Source organism: Mustela putorius, unplaced genomic scaffold, assembly GCF_011764305.1.
Source record: "Mustela putorius furo isolate JIRA1106 unplaced genomic scaffold, ASM1176430v1.1 tig00000224_pilon_pilon_pilon, whole genome shotgun sequence".
NCBI lineage: Eukaryota > Metazoa > Chordata > Mammalia > Carnivora > Mustelidae > Mustela > Mustela putorius.
The window spans coordinates 15,202,188-15,221,499 of record NW_025421321.1 but is presented as its reverse complement, the minus strand read 5'-3'; the positions used below and the strand labels follow the sequence as shown (position 1 = coordinate 15,221,499).

The window sequence follows — 19,312 nt, the reverse complement described above, 5'->3', positions numbered from 1 at the left end:
TGACCAGCCGTCACTGCAGGGCCACTGTGTAATGTCAAAGTGACCCAGCCTCCCTCCCGGCTTGCTCAAGGCTTGGAACCTCTGAGATGTGTCAGCGCTGTCGTGCCAACTCCTGGGCTCTGCATGGGAAGCAGCTGTGCATGGATGCATGTGTGCGAGCAGGCAGGGGTATGGGTGCTGGGGGATGAACATGGTTTGGGGGAAATGGGGCAGACGTTAGGTCTTCTCCACCGTGCCTTAGGCCAGATGACTTGTAATTCTGCCCATCAAACTACCCGCCAATAGCCCTATACTCTAACGTCTGAGTCTCAACTTTTCTACCTTCTGCTCCTGTCCCGCTCTTTCGCTTCCCTGGTAAGCTCTGCTGTGAATCTGGCGTCTCCGGGGGTCCCTGTGCCGAGCATAGACACTCTTGCCATACCGATGGGTGTGGGGTCTGAAGCCCTTCACATTTCTCCCCTGCTGCTTTTACCCAGAACTCTGTCAGCCTAACTTGAGAATCCTACAAATTTAGTGACTTAAATGTACATATTGTCCAGGTTGGTCCCCTACACCACCACCCCACGCCCAATGGAAGCCTGAGTGGAACCCAACGTGAATCCTGATGTGAACGGGACCGACGTAAGTGAGCTGCTCGGGTAAGAGTCAGGAGCCCAGCAAAGCAGGGGCCGCTGAGCTGATGTCTCCTGCTCTGGCAAGGACAGTAAGGTCAGGACAGGGAAAGGAGAAGGGGGAGCCCCACCTGAAACCTGCCTGTACCCTTTCTTGTCCTAGCTGCAAATTTCAGTCCCCCATTCCTGAGTCCAGAAAAGCCATTTCTGCTGTCCCTCTCGGTGGCTGACCTAGGAGTAGAGAGGTGGGGTAGGTCGTGCTTGCAAAGCTGAGGAAGCCTTGGGGGTGCCTGAGAATCACTGATGGGCTGCGGGTTTCTCCTTCCAGGTGACCGGGTGGGATGAAGCACATGCACGAGGTCAGCAGGCAAAAAATGTGGACAACAAATCCACCGTCACGAGGGCTACTGAGGCACGGGGCTGTCTCCAGGCAGCCCAGAATCATTACCCAATGGATGCCACAAATCCATAGCTGAAGCCAGCTGCGCACAAAGTGACATGCTGGGGACACAGTCTGAACGACTGGTTTGACGCTTGCCCCTTCCGTGTTTTCTAGTACTGGAGCTGTGGCCCAGGGTCACTGAGCAGTGTGCTGGGCAGGCCAGTGCACTCTGCTCCCACAGCAGAGGAAGGCCCCCTTTAGTCTTCTCATTTCCATTACCTAGTTCCCCATGGCCTAAGGAAGTCTCTGTCCCTGATCACAGTGCCCTGTGGCCTCTAAGCATGCTTCCTGACTCTTGGTAGTTTCACTTCCTAGAAGGTGAGGCTCAACTGTTACATTGGTGCCAGAGGCACGACTAGGCATTTCTCCAGTTACCTCGCAGGTCTGAGGCCTTGAAGCCTTCTCTGCTTTCCCTTCTCTCCCACCTCCCACCAGCACCCACAGTCTGCCTGCCATCCTGTCTCTACTGCCAGTGGCTTGCGACCCAGTCCCGGCTGGTCTCTGCGCCAAGATCTCCCTCCCTCCCCTGACCCAGGCCATCGTACACACTGCTGCTGGGAAAAGCCCCTCAAACTTGCGGCCCGAAAACACTGCTCCCCCATTTAAAAACCTCTCCAGCCTCCCATCACCTACAGAAGGAGGTCCTTAACTTGGGGTTCAGAATCACCCCAAGAGTGCATGCCCCTGCCTTTCCAGCTTTATCTTCCACCCCATTCCCCTGGCCTCAGGGTCCCCTGTGTTCTGGCCCCTCAGACCCCCAGGCAGCTCCCAAGTTCTCCCTGACTCCAAGTTCCCGCTCTAGCTGCTTCTTCTGCATTGAAATGCTCCCATCTGTGCCCCATTTACCCCGCCTTTTGGGCCAACTCCACTCTCAGGGACCTCCTTAGACCACATAAATCAAGATGCACCTTGCATGTCCCCACACACCCAGCACACTATCAGATAACGTACATGCAAAGCTCTCTGTCCACATCCAGCCCTTGTTTATAGGATGGGGTCGATGGGGTCTCAGAAGCAGGGAGTCCTTGTGTTTTATTATATTCTTAGGAGGAAAAGTGAGAATTAATTTTTTTTTTTTTTACAATATTTAGCCTTCTCAAAGAAGACATTGAATATTACCACGATTTAATAGTAATATTTTACCATGGCATTCATTAGGCCATTGATGTGGGGACAAAATTAAGGACTTGTATTTTCGAGCTATTCAAGACTCCATAGTCATAACTTTGAACACCACAGAGCAAGCCATTAGTAATACAGTCTACCAAATCCCTGCGTGCTGGAGGAACGAGAAAAGTTACCACCAGTGGCTTGATATCCTCAAGAAATGTCAAAACAAGACAATATTGTTCTCAGCTGGCTGAACTTCTGAATAAAGTAAAAAATCAGAGGTGTACCTCTACCTTCAGCTACTTTTCAGTCCCAGATAGAAAGATGTGTATTTTTCGCTTGAGCAAATCAAGCTGTATTAGGGATTTCTGCCCCAGCGTTGCTACCAAGCCGAACAAGGAACCCATGAGGAAGTGCTGAGTGAGTGACATTACGTTGCTGAAACCTTTGAGGAACCTGGCTTGGGTTTGATTTTTGGGGACGTGAAAATTCACTCAAAATGAGTTAAAATGGGCAGGATGTTTTCATATAACTTAGGGGAGAGGAGTCACAGCAGGGGCTGAATTGTTGGGAAATCAGTTAGATGGTCTGGCAATATATCCCGTGTTGCTGTTTTCAAGTGGTGGAATTGGATTTAAAAAAACAACAACAACAAACTTTTTTTAAATTCTGAAAGAATTTCAAATATACAGAAAAGATGCAAGTACAGTAACTCCATATCTGGGTTTACTATTGACACTCACACGATTATTTTTCCTGAACGATTGAAGAGTATGTAGCAGGGGGCATCCCCCTTTGGTCCCTTAATATTTCAGTTCTGTATTTCCAGAGAACAAAATATTCTCTTACAAAACACAGTACAGTTATCAAATTCAGGAAATTTAATATTGATTTTAGTCTACAGATAATATTTCAATATTGTCAGTTGTTCCAGAAATTTCCTGTACGGCTTTTCATCTCTCTGGCACAGGAACTCTGGTCCAGGGTAACACACTACATTTCACTGTTGTAGAATCCTTGTCTTTTTCACACCTTAGATCCTCTTTCTATAGGCCAAAGTGGGGAATACAAAAACAGGTAGCCTTTTATATTTATTTCCCTCAGAGGCTTTTACACACGGATTTTTACATGTGAAAGGCATTCCATATGTAATTACTAGTTTGTATTTCTTGAGGAAAAATTCAAACTAGAAGGAGGAAGACCATGGTAATATACTTTTACTGTAAGTGAACTTGGAGAAATCCTGAAAGAAAGAAAAGTAGTCGGGTAACAACTCTCAAGATTAGGAGGGAATAAGTCCATTGGTGAATTCCGGTATGCTGTCCCCCTTCCCATGTTTGGTGCAGAGGGTCCTAGAGAAATCTCGTGAGTACTGTATTCTACCACCAAATATTTACTGAGCACTTGCTGGGCATTCTGTGTGTCCTTCTAAGGGAAACACGCAATTGGAAAAAGGAATGAATCACTCCTGGCAGAATTACAGATCCAGGAACTCTGACAGGCCAGGAAGGTGGAGGTGGGGGGCGGGGGGAGAGGGCTTCTTGCACATGACTCCCAGAATCAAGCTGTATGTCTTCCCACGAGAGGCAAAGCAGGTCCCAACCAAATCTGCTCTGGAGCAGCATCACCAAGAGATTATTAAAAATTCAGCTTCTTGGGGCAGCTGGGTGGCTCAGTGGGTTAAAGCCTCTGCCTTTGGCTCAGGCCCTGATCCCGGGGTCCTGGGATCGAGCCCCGCATCGGGCTCTCTGCTCGGCGGAGAGCCTGCTTCCTCCTTTCTCTCCCTGCTTGTGATCTCTCTGTCAAATAAATAAATAAAATCTTTAAAAAAAAAAAAAAAAAAAAAAAAAAAAAAAAAAAAAAAAAAAAAAAAAAAAAATTCAGCTTCTTGCACCTACGCCATGACAACAGAGGACTCTAGAATGAGGAAGTTCATATTCCAAGGGGAGCCTCCAGGACCCCCAGCCACTGGGACGAGGAGCCCCGAGTCAGTTACAAACCCTGTATGGCTCCTCCCACTCCTATTTTGCGGTCTAGTGTGCTCAGCCTGGGATCTCTTGCCTCCAGGTGGTGTTCTGGCTTCTCTTTGGGATGGCTGACCCAAAAGTCCTTCCGACAACCCGAGTGCAGAGAATCCACGTCCACCAGAGCAGACAACCTCCCAGCTGGCTACTTGTCCAGAGGTGTGACCCTGCTTCTCCTCCCAGCTAACGTGACTCACAGTCATCTGTTTCTGTCACATGTGAAAACTAACAGAAGTAGAAAATGCTGGATCTATGATTCCCAGGTTATGTAACCACACAGATAATCACGACTGAGCCTTATTTAAAACGGATGACAATGTAATCAGCTAACAACACTGCTTATTAGATTTCTATCTTTGAAGACGATTTTCCTCCATGACGTCCTAGGCGTCAGAGGTCAGCAAACTATGGCTAGCAGATCAAATCTGGACAGCTGCCTGTTCTTGTCCATAAAGTTTTATCAGAACACAGTCACGCCCATGTTTACCTAGTGTTTAGGGCTGTTTTCCCACTAAAACAGCAGAGAGGAGACAGAAACCGAATGGCCAACAACGGCTAAAATATTCACTCTCTGGCTATGCACAGAGGAAGTGCACAGAAAGGCATACATGTACTGTCCAAGAGCCATAAGGCATAGCCGAACAGTAAGAGCGCCATACCTGTTGCTTGACAGGTGTTTCCCTGTGACATGGCGGTTACCACCGTTCCCGTGGCTGCATCTCTGACGGCCGGCTCCTCACTCTGCAGGAGGTTGAGGACACATCTCCAGAGAGTAAGAGTATCCTGCAATCCTGAGAAGACCAAAAGGAATTCAAATTACCTACGGTTCAATTTACAAGCAGGTACAGATACTGCTTTAAATCCTGGGGCTGGGGGTGAGGGGCGCCTGGGTGGCTCAGTTGGTCAAGCGTCTGCCTTTGGCTCAAGTCATGATCTCGGGGTCCTGGGATTGAGTCCCAGGTCAAACTCCCTGCTCAGCGGGGAGCCCGCTTCTCTCTCTCTCCATCTGTCTCTCCTCCATGTTCATGCTCTGTCTCAAACACAAATAAATAAAAATCTTTAAAAATCAATCAATCAATCCGTGATGGACGAGAGCAGTGGTTAATGAGCCATTTCTTTCTTCGTGGGTATTTCAAGAGAGGAAGACTTGGTTGGCAGTCAGACTAACACTGGAAGAGAGAGGGCCCTAAGGGGTCAGGTTTGGAAATGTCTTTTGGGATGCAGGGGGAAGGCTTCTGGAGGCAAGCAGCCCTAGGCAAGGCCCACTGGAAGGTGTGGCCCAGCTGACTAAGCTGTCCACAACGGGCCCAGCTGTCCACAACGGGCCCAGCTGTCCACAGTGACTCACGATTCTCAGGAATGAAACTGTATGCATCAAGAATGCTTTGGGGAAATGAGCCCAGTGTTGATTTGAGTGACTGCTTGAGCTTATAAATTCTGAAAGCAAAGTTTCAATCAAGATTACACTTTATGGGGGTGGGGGGCGTAGGTTCTGAAAAGGGCAGGGAACCACGTGGAATAGCCCATGCCACGTCCATGTGAGGGCCACCCTCTGACCACCATCTGTCCTGGCAGGAGCTTTGTGTGGTCCTAGGCGCTGCTGTGGACAATGGGACAGGAAAAGACAGTACATGTGCCTGAACAACAGCAAGGAATATCAAGTCGAAGACACAAGGCACGGAGGAGTCAGGGGCAGAAATGGCCGGCTGTGCCTCACAGCAGGGAAAGATCATAGTGGACCAGTGTGTCAGAGGCAGACTTCAGGAGGGAGGGGACAGGTAGGCAGGGCCTCATAGAAAGCATGTGTGCTGTACAGGGGATGGGCCCAGGCTTGGGCAGGGGCACAGTGGGAGGCCCACAGAAGACCACCACTCACCACCCCTAGCCTTTCAATGGGGGACCTGCCCTGTCCTAAGAACTCCCCTTCGACTGTCCTCTCCCTCGTCTGCTCACAGAGAACCTGGGACCAGAGACACAGATGCATTAGTCATACCAGGAACAGCAACATTCTCTATGGGGTTTCGCTTTCTCTTTTCTGTTATAAATCTGGCTTTACATTTTACGCAGTCTTTCAGAGACTGTCCATTCTAATTGTTCTCTAGGGTTGAATATTTTCCTTTTTTAGTATTTTCTTCCTTAACTTGGGTCATTTATACCCCTTGAGCTCCTCAATCTTCCCTCTTTAGTCTATTTTGATTTCTCTTTTTCCTTAAATGACTTCGCTCTGTCCTTGGTTTGTCCCCATGAACTTTTATGTCCATTGTCTCTCAGTTCTGTACCTTCTCTTCACAGCCACCAGCCACCACTGACCTCCTTCCTTATTGCCTAGAATGCTGTTACCAGCTCCAGAAATTAATCAGGAACCAATGGCTTTTACCCAGTACTCCATTTTACTCAGTATTCTAGGTTATTCCACACACGTTTTGCCTGCTGTGAGCTAGTGTTATAGTAGTCAGAGTCACCCAGAAAATGCCACAAATGATATTCTCACGAGAGAAGCTTCACCAAAGTTTTTGGTGAAGTTTTGCTCTTACCCCTCTGGGTCAGGTGATTAAGTCACCATCACCGAAGGCCCTTCCAGTCCTCCTTTGGGCATAAGAAAAATGCTTGGAAGTCGCTTAGAAGAAAGAATTAAAAGGATTATCAAAGACAACTTTGGGGCGCCTCGGTGGCTCAGTGGGTTGAAGCCGCTGCCTTCGGCTCAGGTCATGGTCTTGGGGTCCTGGGATCGAGTACCGCATCGGGCTCTCTGCTCAGCGGGGAGCCTGCTTCTCTCTCTCTCTCTCTCTCTCTCTGCCTGCTTCTCCATCTACTTGTGATCTCTCTCTGTCAAATAAATAAATAAAATCTTTAAAAAAAAAAAAAAGACAACTTTGTTTCCCAGAGGAATCCAGGCGCACGAGACATTTAATTGGTCTGAACTGTGCTAATGCTTAAAATGTGAAGCTCACCACCTACAAAAACAGTTCTCTCCTTCATTCTGTAAATCCTTTCCCCACAACTCCACTGATAGCTCTGTGGATGCAGGGACCACGGCTTATTCTTATTTGTTGAATCTTCCTTTCATGTTAACCTCCAAGTCTTATTGATTTACTTCCTAAACACCTTTTGAGCCTGTCCTTTCTTCTTCTCCAATGCCCTGGCTTCAGCCTGTCCCATCCCTTTCTCACCAAGATCAACGGAACAGGCTTCCTAGAAGAGGGGATAGTTAGGCTGAGTCTTGAAAGACAAACAGAAGTCATTCAAGCAGCAGTCTGTTTCGAGAACTGTTCCCCACCAAGCATGCATGGAGCCTTGTGCTGGGGAGTGGTGGTTGAGGAGCAGGGAGGGCTGGGCAGGGCACAGAGCCATATGAAAGGGGGTTTTGATTTTATCCAGAAGGCAACGGAAACCCACTCAAAGGCTTTAAGCAGTGGTGTGAAATGATCACTTCTGTATTTCAGAAAGACCACACAGGCTTTTGGAAGCTTAAGGAGAATGGCTTTGGGGGTAAGATGGAAAGAAAGGAGGCCAGTTAAGAGGCTGTTGTGAAAAAGGAGGAATTGGGAGGGTTGGGGGAAGACATTTGAGAAATGCAAAGGTACAGAGCACATGGTCAGTTTTCACCTTCCCCCAGTTTTTATCCTGGAGTAATCTATTCATGCTTTTAGCTCCCTGGGCTCAATGGACCTTGGACTGCTCCCTGGGCTCGGTGCACTTACCAAGAACAGGACGGGGGCTGGTGAGCAAGAACGGTGCGGTGCTAGTGAGGGCTTCAGCAGCGGCCAGCCTGGAGTCTGTGGGAAGGTGCTCTCCACAGGAGGTGGCAACCAGCTGAACCCATCGCTTCAGTGTGGGGGTCACCAAGTCCTTGGTCTGAAAGCACAAAGCGTATGGCAGGTCCGCGATGCAGTTAGGGGCTGACATGGAATTAGGTCCGAGCCACCTACACCACACTGGATGTGCAAATTAGTTCTTAGCATAGGGGAAGAAAAGTTTTTTAGTTGCTTTTCCAACCCAGCTAGGGAGAAATAAACAAGCCCAGGGAAGAAAGTGCGACCAGTCTTTCAGTAATACTGAGTCACTAGAACTAGCAAGAAAGTTCCTGGAGTCTTTGTGATGCACATCAGAGTATCAGAAGGTTGGTGTGTTGGACAGCTTCAGTAAGGACAAGCCTTTTGCGCAAAGGGTACGGCAGCAAATAATACTGTTGTCTCCCAGAGCCAGATGCCCCTTCTATTTCTAGTAACAGAACCTCAAATTTTGGGCTGGGCATATAGACTACATTTCCCAGGCCCCTTTGCACTTGGGAGTAATACTGGTTAAGTTCTGACTAACGGTGTATTATTTTTGGGTCATGCCTTAGAAAACAAGTGTGACCTTTACTTCCCGAGTCGCTCTTTCCTGCTAGCTGAATAAGGACAAGATGGTGGAAGTCAGAGCAACCATTTGGGACCATAAGATTGAAGCCAGTTTGAAAACAGCAGAATAAGGTACAAAGGTCTAGGGACCCAATACTGTCATGTCATCATTATCTGCTTTGACTGCTGTGATCTAGTTTAAGCCACTCTATTGATAGTTTCCACTAAAACATTTAAAGCAGCACTCTAACATTATCGTTCAAAGAAAGTTCTATTTTTTTATAGTAACAGTTTTTTTTTTTTTGAGATGCAATTCACACACCACACAATTCACCCATGTAAAGTACATAGTCGAGTTTTTAGTATGTTCACAGGTTTGTACAACCATCACCACAGTCAATTTTAGAACATTTTCATCACCAAGAAGAGAACTCCTGTCCCCTTTAGTTACCAGCGCCCCACCCCCAGCCCTAAACCACTTACCTACTTTCTGCCTCTACGGATTTGCCTATTCTCGACATTCCACAGAAACTGAACTACGCAGTATGTGGTCTTTAATGACTGGCTTGTTTCATTCAGCAGGTTTGTAAGGTTCGTGCATGCTACAGATTTAGCAGCATCAGTATTCTTTGTGACTAATATTTTCTTGAATAGACATACATTTTGTTTACCTATTCCTCAGTTGATGGACATCTGGACGGTTTTCTGTCTTTTAAACCCTGGTTTTCTATGTATTCTAGAAAGGGGATTATTGTTCCAAATGTACTTTCCTTCCCCTATCGAAGAAGCCTCTTTAATTGTTCAAAATAACCACTGATAGGCCTCTGTGGAACTGAACTGAGGAGCAGCTGGGACCCTGAGGAAGAGGCCAACTCCCAGGTCTTCCTGGTCTTTTATGCACTTCTCTATGGTTTTGTTACTTTTCCTCTCCCTAGAAAATTCCCAATTTTTATCAAATACTGCTTCATTCAAGTACCAAGCAGTGCCTTTAAGATGAACATGACTAGTGGTTAAGACACACCTGTAGATGAGAAAGACATCTTTCAGCGGATGGGATAGGCTTCCCTAAGACTGCTTTATTGGAATTGTTTCTTTCCAATAAAGAAACTGGGCTGCAGTTTTTTTCAGCAAATCCTCTCCCTTCCTATAAATCTTTCCCCTTCAAGCCCCTGGCGCACACCACTGGCCTTTTTTCTGGCTCTTGTCTCTCCTAGTGACCAGCCAGCTTCGGGCGCCCCCGCCTGCCTCTGAATGATCCACGGCAACTGTGCATCTGCTGAGCTCTCACCCTCTGTCCCCTCTGCCCAGCCGCCACTCTCTGAATATGATGACCTCCTCTGTGAAGTCTTCTCCTTAGCAGCTCCACACTCCCTTCCTCCTCTGGATTTCTCTGGTCTCCTCCACAGTGGGGCATTTAACGTCACTGTCTAATGCTCCTCCTTGCTTGTGACACTGTCCCTCCATCTCTGTTCCTCTCCCGGTCTCCCACACCTCTGATAGTGCTGCTTCACCATAAGGAATTGGAACCCGGGATGTCACGCTGTCACCATCACAGCGATGGCACGTATAACCAGGAGCGTCCGGTAACTTTACTGTAGTACCGATTGCCTTCTACTTCTAATAATTCTCTGCTGGGGGCAGCTTTCTCATATGCCCCAAGTGCACTTGTATTTTTCCTAAGGCATCTTCCCAGAAGCTGTCTCAATTACTTTGGTTCCACCTCTCCCCCAAAGGACACATGAGATGAAGGGGTACATCCGGGTCTCCATACAAAGCCAGCTGGGCCATGTTCCAGGGGGAACACTGAAGCCTTAGGGATGTATTTCATACTTCGTTGCCCAAGATGCAATCCTAGTGACTTGCTCACTCACTTTTTTTTGAAAAAGAGTCTAGCTAGAAAAATAGGAAAAAACAAAGGGTTTGGGTGTGTGTGTGTGTGTGTATTATAGGAGAAGAGGTTGTGTTACCCTCATGGACCCAAATCAAGCGTGCCCAGAACAAGAGAAAAGAAATGCTGATGGTGGTGCTCAGAAAATTCTACAGAAGTTATACCCAAAGTGAAACATCCACAGGAATAACACTTTTGCAGAGGGGACACATCCAGCCCTACTGATTCTGCTTGCTGAGACAGTTCACTTTCACTGACGCCTTCCTGGTAAACAAGAACACAAAGACCCCAGATCTTGGCCCACAGGCCACCCTTACCTCCTCACATGTCTGCAGCTGGTGGGCGATCACTCTGGAGGCAAGTCTCAGAGCTACACTTTGAATTTCAGACCTAGGAAAAGTAAGCCAAAAACACACAGAAAATAAAACCAAGTGTACTTTGCATACGGATGGGTTCTTGTTGATAGTCTATAATCCATGCCATTGTGAATGGTGGAAATGCTCATGTCAAGGCCATACAGATGCTTCCAGAAGTAATTACCTCTTGGTTATTAATGTGAAAACTCTGACTTCATTCTATGGCTTGAGCTAAGAACATGCTCCTAGGCTGAGATTTAGAAGGAAACACAGGACCTAAGCCCTTAGGTAAGGACTATGCCTCAGTCCACTATTTAACTGACTGCTGGGAAGGACCACATGTCGGCGAAGGCTGCAGAGGGAGCAAAGGGGGCAAACCTTTCATTGGAAGCAATATCCATTGTCCAGATCAGGAACTCCTTTGGGGTGAGGTGGATACAGTGCTCGGTCTGGGGAAGCCACTCACTGGGGTCTACGCAATGGAGAATTTTCAGTATCTGTGCGTGTCAGATCCATGGAAAAAAAAAAATACTCAGGAAAAAGTCTCCAGAAGCCAAATAATCATCACTTGTACCAAGAAAGGGGTGTAGCTTTCAGAAAGCTTCATTGACTTCTTATTTCTCCCTTAATATTTTTGGGAACCAAGACAGGGTGGAGCAGTGACAAACCCAAGGGAACTTATTGACCTGGGATCAAAGTTTGGGTGCCCTGATTCCTCGGCCAGTGCCTTTTCCTTTTGATGATGCTTTCCAGGTGGCCACCTGTCCCCACACACCCATGTTGACAAAGACTACCCTCTGCCACGTTCTACAGCCAATTTTCAGTGCTGCGTTTCTTGAAGTGCTGAGTGGCTTACTCTCAGTCTTTATCTTGGCTTACTGCCATCATTGTTACCATTGTCATGACCATTTTTAGTGCCCTTCCGTGCACAAAGCCATGAAAAGCACTGTATGAAGAGAGTCCTTGCCCACTGGATGTGGCATCTCCTTACTACTGCTCCTGGGGAAGCCCAACCCAATCCCACCTACGTGATCTTGCTACTGTCAGCTTGCCAAAGAGTGTGGGGAGTGGAAGGGAAGGGTCCGCACACCAGAGACTTTACCTTGCAGAAGCATTCTGGGTGCTTTTCCTTCATAGCCAATGTCAAGAATGTCCCTCCCACATTGCACAGCAAGGGTGGCAGTCCCTTCTCTCCTAATCCAGAGCCTGCTGTCGAGAACCTTTCTAGCAGGGCATCCAATGTCAGCAGGCGCACTTCGGGGAAAGAGGACTCCAGCAGCTGAGAGAAGGAGATGGGAATGGCCTCTGCCTGCTCTCCAGCCTGGGCTGCCACCGCCCACACTGTGGCGATGGCCAATTTGGTGAGGCTCTGCAGGTACTGGGGCAGGCCCGGTGCCGTGAAGGAATAGGGGAATCCCGTTATCAGCTCAGATTGTGAGATGATCCTCCTGACGTCCTCCCAGAAGCCAAGACGCTCCACAGCTGAAAAAGCAAACAAGTAAGGGAAAGAGGTGATCACTTCAAAGTCCCACAAAAGGGCAGTGAAGAATGCAAGGCGCTGGGTACGCGGATGGGGACCACCAGATGCCTTTCCTGAGCAGATTTCACGGGAATGATGCGGTAAGTGACCAGTCCACACAGCTTCAGAAGCTGAAGGCATGAACCAGAAGTCTGAACCTAAATGGGCTAGTCACTTACTACATTTGCCCAGAAGCAATTTCTATTCAGTAATTCATAATGTTTCCCCTGGAGGGACAAAAGGCTTTGCTATCAGGAAAAGTGCTCCTGGCACCTGTCCCCAGCACTTCATAGGTATGAACTCAGGGACCTCCTGAATCACTTAGCCTCAGAGTTGAGCAGGATAAAAGGACATCTAGTCCAAACTTCCTTTAGGGGCTCAGATCCCTCTACAGCACCCTTCCTTGAAGGTTCCTGTTCTGCCCTTACAGTGACTTGGAGCTCACAAGACAGACTGCCTATTCCATTGTTAGGCGATCTAAGTGTCACCACCCTCTTTTGAGACAATCTACTCATTGGCCTAATTCTGCATTTGGAGGTTCTCAGTGAGCCTAGGCATGATAGCCCCCATCTTCTCCAGATGAAACACCCCTACTTCCTCCAACAATTCCCCATATGGTGGGGTTTGTCTTCTCTCGATATTCTAGCTGCCCTCCTTTGGATATCCTTCCCCCCTCTTAGGGTCCGGTGCCATAGAGTGGAACATGACTCTCCCGCGTGGTATGACCACAGGATGATGACTTTCCCTGTTCTGACACTGGGTGACTGGAGTTGCATCACACTGTTGACTCATGGAGCTTAAAGTCAACTGAAACCACAGTCTTTCTTTTTTTACATGGTCTACTGAGCGTGGTGAGTCATCTTCCTCCCACCTTGTACTCAGTCCTTAGATCGGGACTTGTTTTCTTTGTTTGCTTGTTTTAAACCCAAGTAAAACCGCTGTTAAATTTTATCTCCCTGTTAAGTTTTATGGTTTCCCTTTTAGATTGCCAAGATCTTTTCATATTCTCACTTGGGATCAAAACAACACATTTCCTGCTTACTATGTCCTGGGAGCTAAACAAAATGAGAACGCTGTCCTTAAGGAGTTTCTAGTCTAGTCTGAGAGTGAGAAATGAGCAGGTAATTCCAATACAGTGTGGTAAACAATAATCTGAGTCTTTAAGGGGAAAGGAGGGGACAATGTGTTGGAGCCACCAAAGGCAGAGCAAAGGTCCAAAGGCATGAACCAGAATGGACTATGTGGGGGGTGACAGGCAATCTGACAGGACTATAGCATGGAGTTCAAGGTGGGGAACAGCAGGAGATGAAGCTAGAGAAGCATTGTGGCCAGGGCATTCAGAACCTCCTAGGTCATGCGTAGGGGCCTAGACGTTCTTCTGGAGGCAAGGGAATGCTACTGGGGGGGTTACTTGAAGCAACAACGTCAGGCAGTAGTCTAGGAGAGAAATGATGAGGGAAGGAAGCGATAGGGAGAAGAAGATGGATTTGAGAAGCCAGTGAGGGAGTAAAATGGGCAGTACTGGGTAACTAACCAGGGAAGGAGTCTTGAGCACCTCCCAGAACCCATACAACCATACAACCAACATATTCATCATCCAACAGAAGTTGTGTAAACCTCAATGTGACAAGCATGTCGTAAATGCCTGTAATCAAGTACTTACTGAAACTGTGCACTGGGCCAGTGTGGAGGGCAGAAGGCGTCGCTGAATGTTAGAAGCAGCAGAAGCAGTTAGAAGAAGCCCCATCCCCTGCCTATTCCAAACTCTCACCAATTCATTACCAGTTACAAATCCTCCTAACTTGACTGTCTGTGCATGGAATTTCATCTACAAAAACATCATGATAGACCTCATCAGAGGCCTTGCTGAAATTTACATATCTCATAACTCGGTGAACACTACTGCCTTCTAGAAAACTATCATAAACATAACAGAAATGTAAAAGATAATGGTAATAAAAAAAACTTACTTGAAATTGCAAAATCTCATAGGCTTGCAATAGTCCAGGAATCAAAAACATAGAATATTCATGTTACACATCAAATTGTTACAAAAGAAGTTTGCCCTAAGAGGCAAGGTGGGGGCTCATGCTCCAGTACGACTGGGCACCCTGGAGGACCCCATCCACCATCTGCCGACTGTGGCTGCAGACGCACTTCTGCTCTTAACTCAGAGTCTGCGGAAGTCTAAGTTTAAGTAGGAGGGCAGCTATTTTTACAAAGAAGCAAGGAAGCCCCAGATAGTTGGGGTCCTCAACCTCTGCGTCACCTGTCCCAGTACAATTTAGTAATGACACCATGACACCATGTGGTCTCCACGTACCACTTCCTACTCTTCCTATCCATTGCTGCCTCAAGATAACACTGCCTTAAGTAGGAATTTCATTTGTTTGGCAAGGAGTCAGAAACATGGCTCAGAGATCTGTTCTTCAGAATGTTATGACAAACAGGAAGAACTGTCTAGGCCATTCTGGATGATTTTCAGAGGAACCTGTTATCTAAAAATATTCCAGGCAGAGGGCATTATTTACTGAACTCAAGAGCCAGGCACCCAGACCCATCTTCTTCCTCTAGGGCCTTGAGGAAGGATGACATCATCAAGAACCCAGGGACTGAAGGTATTGGCCCAAAGAAAGATGGGGGACAGGCTTGGGAAGGGCTCCTTTGGGACTTCTTAGCCTACATTGCCAGTGGAGCTCAGCACAATGTCATAAGCATTTACTGAGCATACGTTAGGTACTTTGGGAGAAGGAGATTCAGAGTTGAGAAAAAAAAATTACTTGCTATCAAAAAGCTTTAAAACAAACCTTTTTGGGAGGATAAAGACAGCTACAAAAGTGCAAAATGCTTAGGGCCCTAAAATTGTTAGTGAGAAAAGCTAGGTTTATGTGCTGTGCACTACAGAATGTTGTATACCCATTATTCAGTGCTAGGAACGATTACTTCTAGAATTTTTTAAGATTTTATTTATTTATTTAAGATTTTATTTATCTATTTGACAGACAGAGATCACAAGTAGGCAGAAAGGCAAGGCAGAGAGAGAAGAAGAAGCAGGCTCCCCATGGAGCAGAGAGCCCAATGCGGGGCTCGATCCCAGGACCCGGGATCATGACCCAAGCTGAAGGCAGAGGTCTTAACCCACTGAGCCACCCAGGTGCCCCGATTACTTCTAGAATTGACACTTGAGTACTATTCTAAGCACCTCAACAAGTGTTAACCTCATTTGAAGAAGTAGGTACTAGTAGTATTTCCATTTTACAGACAAGAGAACAGAGAGGTTAAGTTATCTGCCCAAGGGTGCAGGGGATGGGAGGTAAAGAGAATACATGAGCCATAAGAAGGACCAAAATGAATGTGATGGGCACTTATTTTTTCTATGGGAAAAGACAAAATAAAAGCTTTCAGGAGGGAAAAAATTTAAGATGGGTCCTGCAGACTGCCCAGTGGTGCCTGACCGGGGGAGGAATCAGCAAATGCTCCAGGGAAATTTAAGAGACAAAGAGTAGGGCGCTTGGTGGCCCAGTTGGTTCAGTGTCTGCCTTTGGTTCAGGTCATGATACCGAAGTCCTGGGATCAAACCCTCTTCTCCCTCTCTCCCTCTGCTCCCCCCCCAGCTTGTGCTCTCACTCTCTAATAAATAAATTACATCTTAAGAAAAAAAGAGAGAGTCAAAAATTGACCAGCGGAAAAGTTTGCTGATTAGTGTGAATTAGCAGAGGAGCTGTGAGGTCAGAGCTGTCAGAGCTACAAGCTAAGAAATAATCAAATGACACGCATTTAGACACTTTCTCCTAACTGCTGCTTAGACCCAAAGAGATGACCTAAAGCAGAGGCTCTGAAACTGGAGTGAGCCTCAGGCTCACCTGGAGGCCTTGCTAACCCACAGACCACTGCCCAGGCCTCACCCTCCACGTGTCTGATTCAGCAGGCCTGGGGAGGAGGCTGAGTTTGCATTTCTACTAAGCTCCCAGGTGCTGCTGCCGCTGCTGGGCCAAGGATGTTTGGTAATCAGAGCTTCTTAAAACCACACACACCTGAATCCCATGCTTGCATACTCGGAGTCAGTTGGCTTGAGGTGGGCACAGACACCTGTAGTCTTAAGAAGCCAACAGCTAATTCTGCTCTGTACCTCAGCTGAGAACCAGGCTCCTAAGACATGACCTTCAAAGGCGCTTGTAGGGTTTCTGGAGCTAGGGGTTTGCAATCCCAAGTAGAGCACAGCTGATTCCAGCCCCGTGGTTCATTATCGTGAAGAACTAGAAAATTCCCCTACATCCCTTTTCTCTTACAAATAAAAAGGTCAGAGGAGGAAAAAACCAAGAAGAATTGAAAAGAATGAATAAGCCCTAGAATAAAGGCACCTGGCAGGCAGTCAGGCCTCAAGGCTAACTCCCTAGGCGCAGGCTCTGTTCTCGGTTTAGGATGTGGCAGTGAAACTGACCAGGCTCCGTTCCCATGGACGCAGGGACCACAGAGCACCTTTCCTCCTGAGCCTCTAGCAAGGGGCTCTCGAGCCGGAACAGGAGGCTGCAGTCAGAGGTAACCAACACTTTCACACGAGCAGCTGCAGTGACTAGAGCTTCAGAAAAGCAACTATGGCAAGGGACACTGGACAGCAAGTTTGGGGTGAGCCTGGTTTTAAAGGACTGGGTGATTCTAGTGTGATTCTCCTGGGCTTGACAGCCATTGCTTCACCAGCAGCCGGTAGACAGAGTTCACCAAATGGTTTTCACTATCCGGACTTCTTCCTGGCCAAGCACTGTTTTGGGTCTTGCCCTACCAAATGCATTTCCAAGTCCAGATCAACATGGGGTGTTTATTTCCATTTCCCTCAGTAACTTGTCTATGGCATGCAAAAAAACTGAAATCAGGTCTTCTATGGGGCTCCCCAGTCTGAGGTTTAGAACCTCTTTTCTCTGGAAGATAACATTTCTGTTTGCAATTTCAGTTTCCATTGCTTTGGGTTTCTTCTTTCCCATCTTTCTTGGAAAGCCAAGTGTTCCAATGAAAGAATCAAGTCCCTCCTTTAATGGCCTCATCTTATTTTTCAGGAATTAGATGATTTTTTCAAACTTATTGATTGGAATTTCTTCTCATCCGTGTGGTCATTTTAGTCACCCAAGTAAGTATGAATGATTTAAAACATTAATTTGATTTCATTTTTTAAATTAACTTTTTGTTTCTTTAGAGTGTGTTTCCAGCCTTCAAAGGAATGGCTTAATGGCTGAGTTCACTTGGAAGGACAATACCTCCTACTATGTTAAGTCCTCATTCAATGGAGAAATAGTTTGGAATCCAAGGACCACGAAAATGTCAAAAGCACTGAGACAGAATGTGACACGTTGCCAACTTTTTACCTTGTCAAGGAAGTATGTTAAAAACCCACCATCTATTATCATTTTCATGAAAGAAAGGCTATCTTTACACCAAAAAAGGTAGTAAATCCATAGTGTTATCCTAAAAGCGTAATTCTTTAAAGACATCTGGCTTTAAGAAGTCTGCCATAGTACCATTGGGTAACAGTTTGACTGTGAAAGCGTCACCAGGGACTGGCATAAGGGAACTGCAGTTTTGGGGAAGCTGGTAACAGTTTCCTGAGTGTGCTCTGGTTGGACAGCACGACTACCCCGAACAGAGGTCTTCTACAGAAGAACCGCAGGGACTCCTCTGGGTCCCTCGGGGCAGTGAGCAGAGTGTCTGTGTGAAGGACCACACTGGCCCATTCACACGGTTCCCTCCCATAATCTTGAATGTACTATTTTAGCAGTTCTTGGTTTTCTGGCGAGCTGCAGATTGCAGTGTTAATGTCTGCAACCTGAACGGTGATTGCTAAACTAACTGATTTTTCAAAGCCGCCACTCCCTAACCAACCAATGTACAGTGTGAACATCAACCCAGCTGCTGAAAAAGGATTTAAAAGCCGCACATGTTTGGAGCAGGGACAGCGTCCTATGTCACAAATCCTGTTTTATTACTTAGGGAAGTCCGTCTTCTCCCCAGAGGAGGAGCACAGCCCCAAAGGGCAGGCCTGTGGGTCATTCATCGTTGATTTTCTGAGCTTGTCATATAGATGGATTAAAATTTCTTCTTTTTAAAAAAAGCAAGCAAACAAACATAATCTTAAAAGATGCATGTTAATCTATCTAGCCTTAATAAGGACATCCTGGGGTGGGGGGAAAAGTAGGATGAGATCATTGCCACACAACTATGGATACAGTGGAGTTTCGTTGTTAAGAGCGTTTAATTTAGGGGCGCCTGGGTGGCTCAGTGGGTTAAGCCTCTGCCTTCGGCTCAGGTCATGGTCTCAGGGTCCTGGGATTGAGCCTCGCATGGGGCTCTCTGCTCAGCAGGGAGTCTACTTCCCCATTTCTCCGCCTGCTTCTCTGTCTACTTGTGATTCCTATCTGTCCAATAAAAAAAAAATTTTAAAAAATTATAAAAAAAAGAGCGTTTAATTTAGGTGAATTTAACTTGAGGTACTCAGCATGAGAGAGATAGGAAAATAACAATTAAAAGAGAGGGCAGTTTCACCCGGCACCGTCATCACCGAGCATATTTATAGAAGGGCAGTTGTGCTGCTATCTCAGACCAGAGGGGCTCAGACTTGAGTGTGCTCTCTTGCAGAGGTCCAAATTCAGTGGGTCTGGGGCAGGGCCCCCCAGATCACATTTCTAACAGACTCCCAGGTGATGCTGAGGCCGCTAACAGGAATCGCATTTTAAGACCCTCCTGAGCCCACCTGAGTGCCTCTGTGCTCCTGGCAGTGTAAACGCTTTGCTGTGTGGCATGTGTGTGACTCTAGGGGTTAGTGGTGTTCGTCTCTATACATCACAGCCCCTAATCATAAAGTCAACCCCTTCATCTAGTGTTCATCCAAAAGCTCCTGGCCTTCGCTATTAAGTCATGAATCCAGAGAGCCTGATTTTGTGCTGAACTGGACAAGAGGGAGTAAGTGTGCAGGCCCAAAGACAGCATTTTCTTGGCTCCGCAGAGGTGGCTACAGGGGAAGCCAAAGACCCAGG

At 47.0% G+C, this 19,312-nt stretch overlaps 1 protein-coding gene across 7 annotated transcripts in view; it reads right to left on the bottom strand.

Moving 5' to 3' along the window:
- The window catches only part of THADA (THADA armadillo repeat containing), a 322,081-nt gene that overhangs the window by 44,855 nt on the left and 257,914 nt on the right, over positions 1-19,312 (bottom strand). For 6 of the 7 annotated variants that reach the window (XM_013056339.2, XM_013056342.2, XM_004752963.3 and 3 more), the window contains 5 exons: positions 11,874-12,253; positions 11,150-11,268; positions 10,733-10,805; positions 7,889-8,042; positions 4,847-4,978 (listed from right to left, as the gene is read on the bottom strand). In XM_013056339.2, coding sequence (XP_012911793.1) covers positions 4,847-4,978; positions 7,889-8,042; positions 10,733-10,805; positions 11,150-11,268; positions 11,874-12,253 — 858 coding nt within the window. Of the gene's footprint in view, positions 1-4,846; positions 4,979-7,888; positions 8,043-10,732; positions 10,806-11,149; positions 11,269-11,873; positions 12,254-19,312 lie in introns of those variants that run through there. The other variant, XR_006606006.1, reaches the window with a different exon arrangement.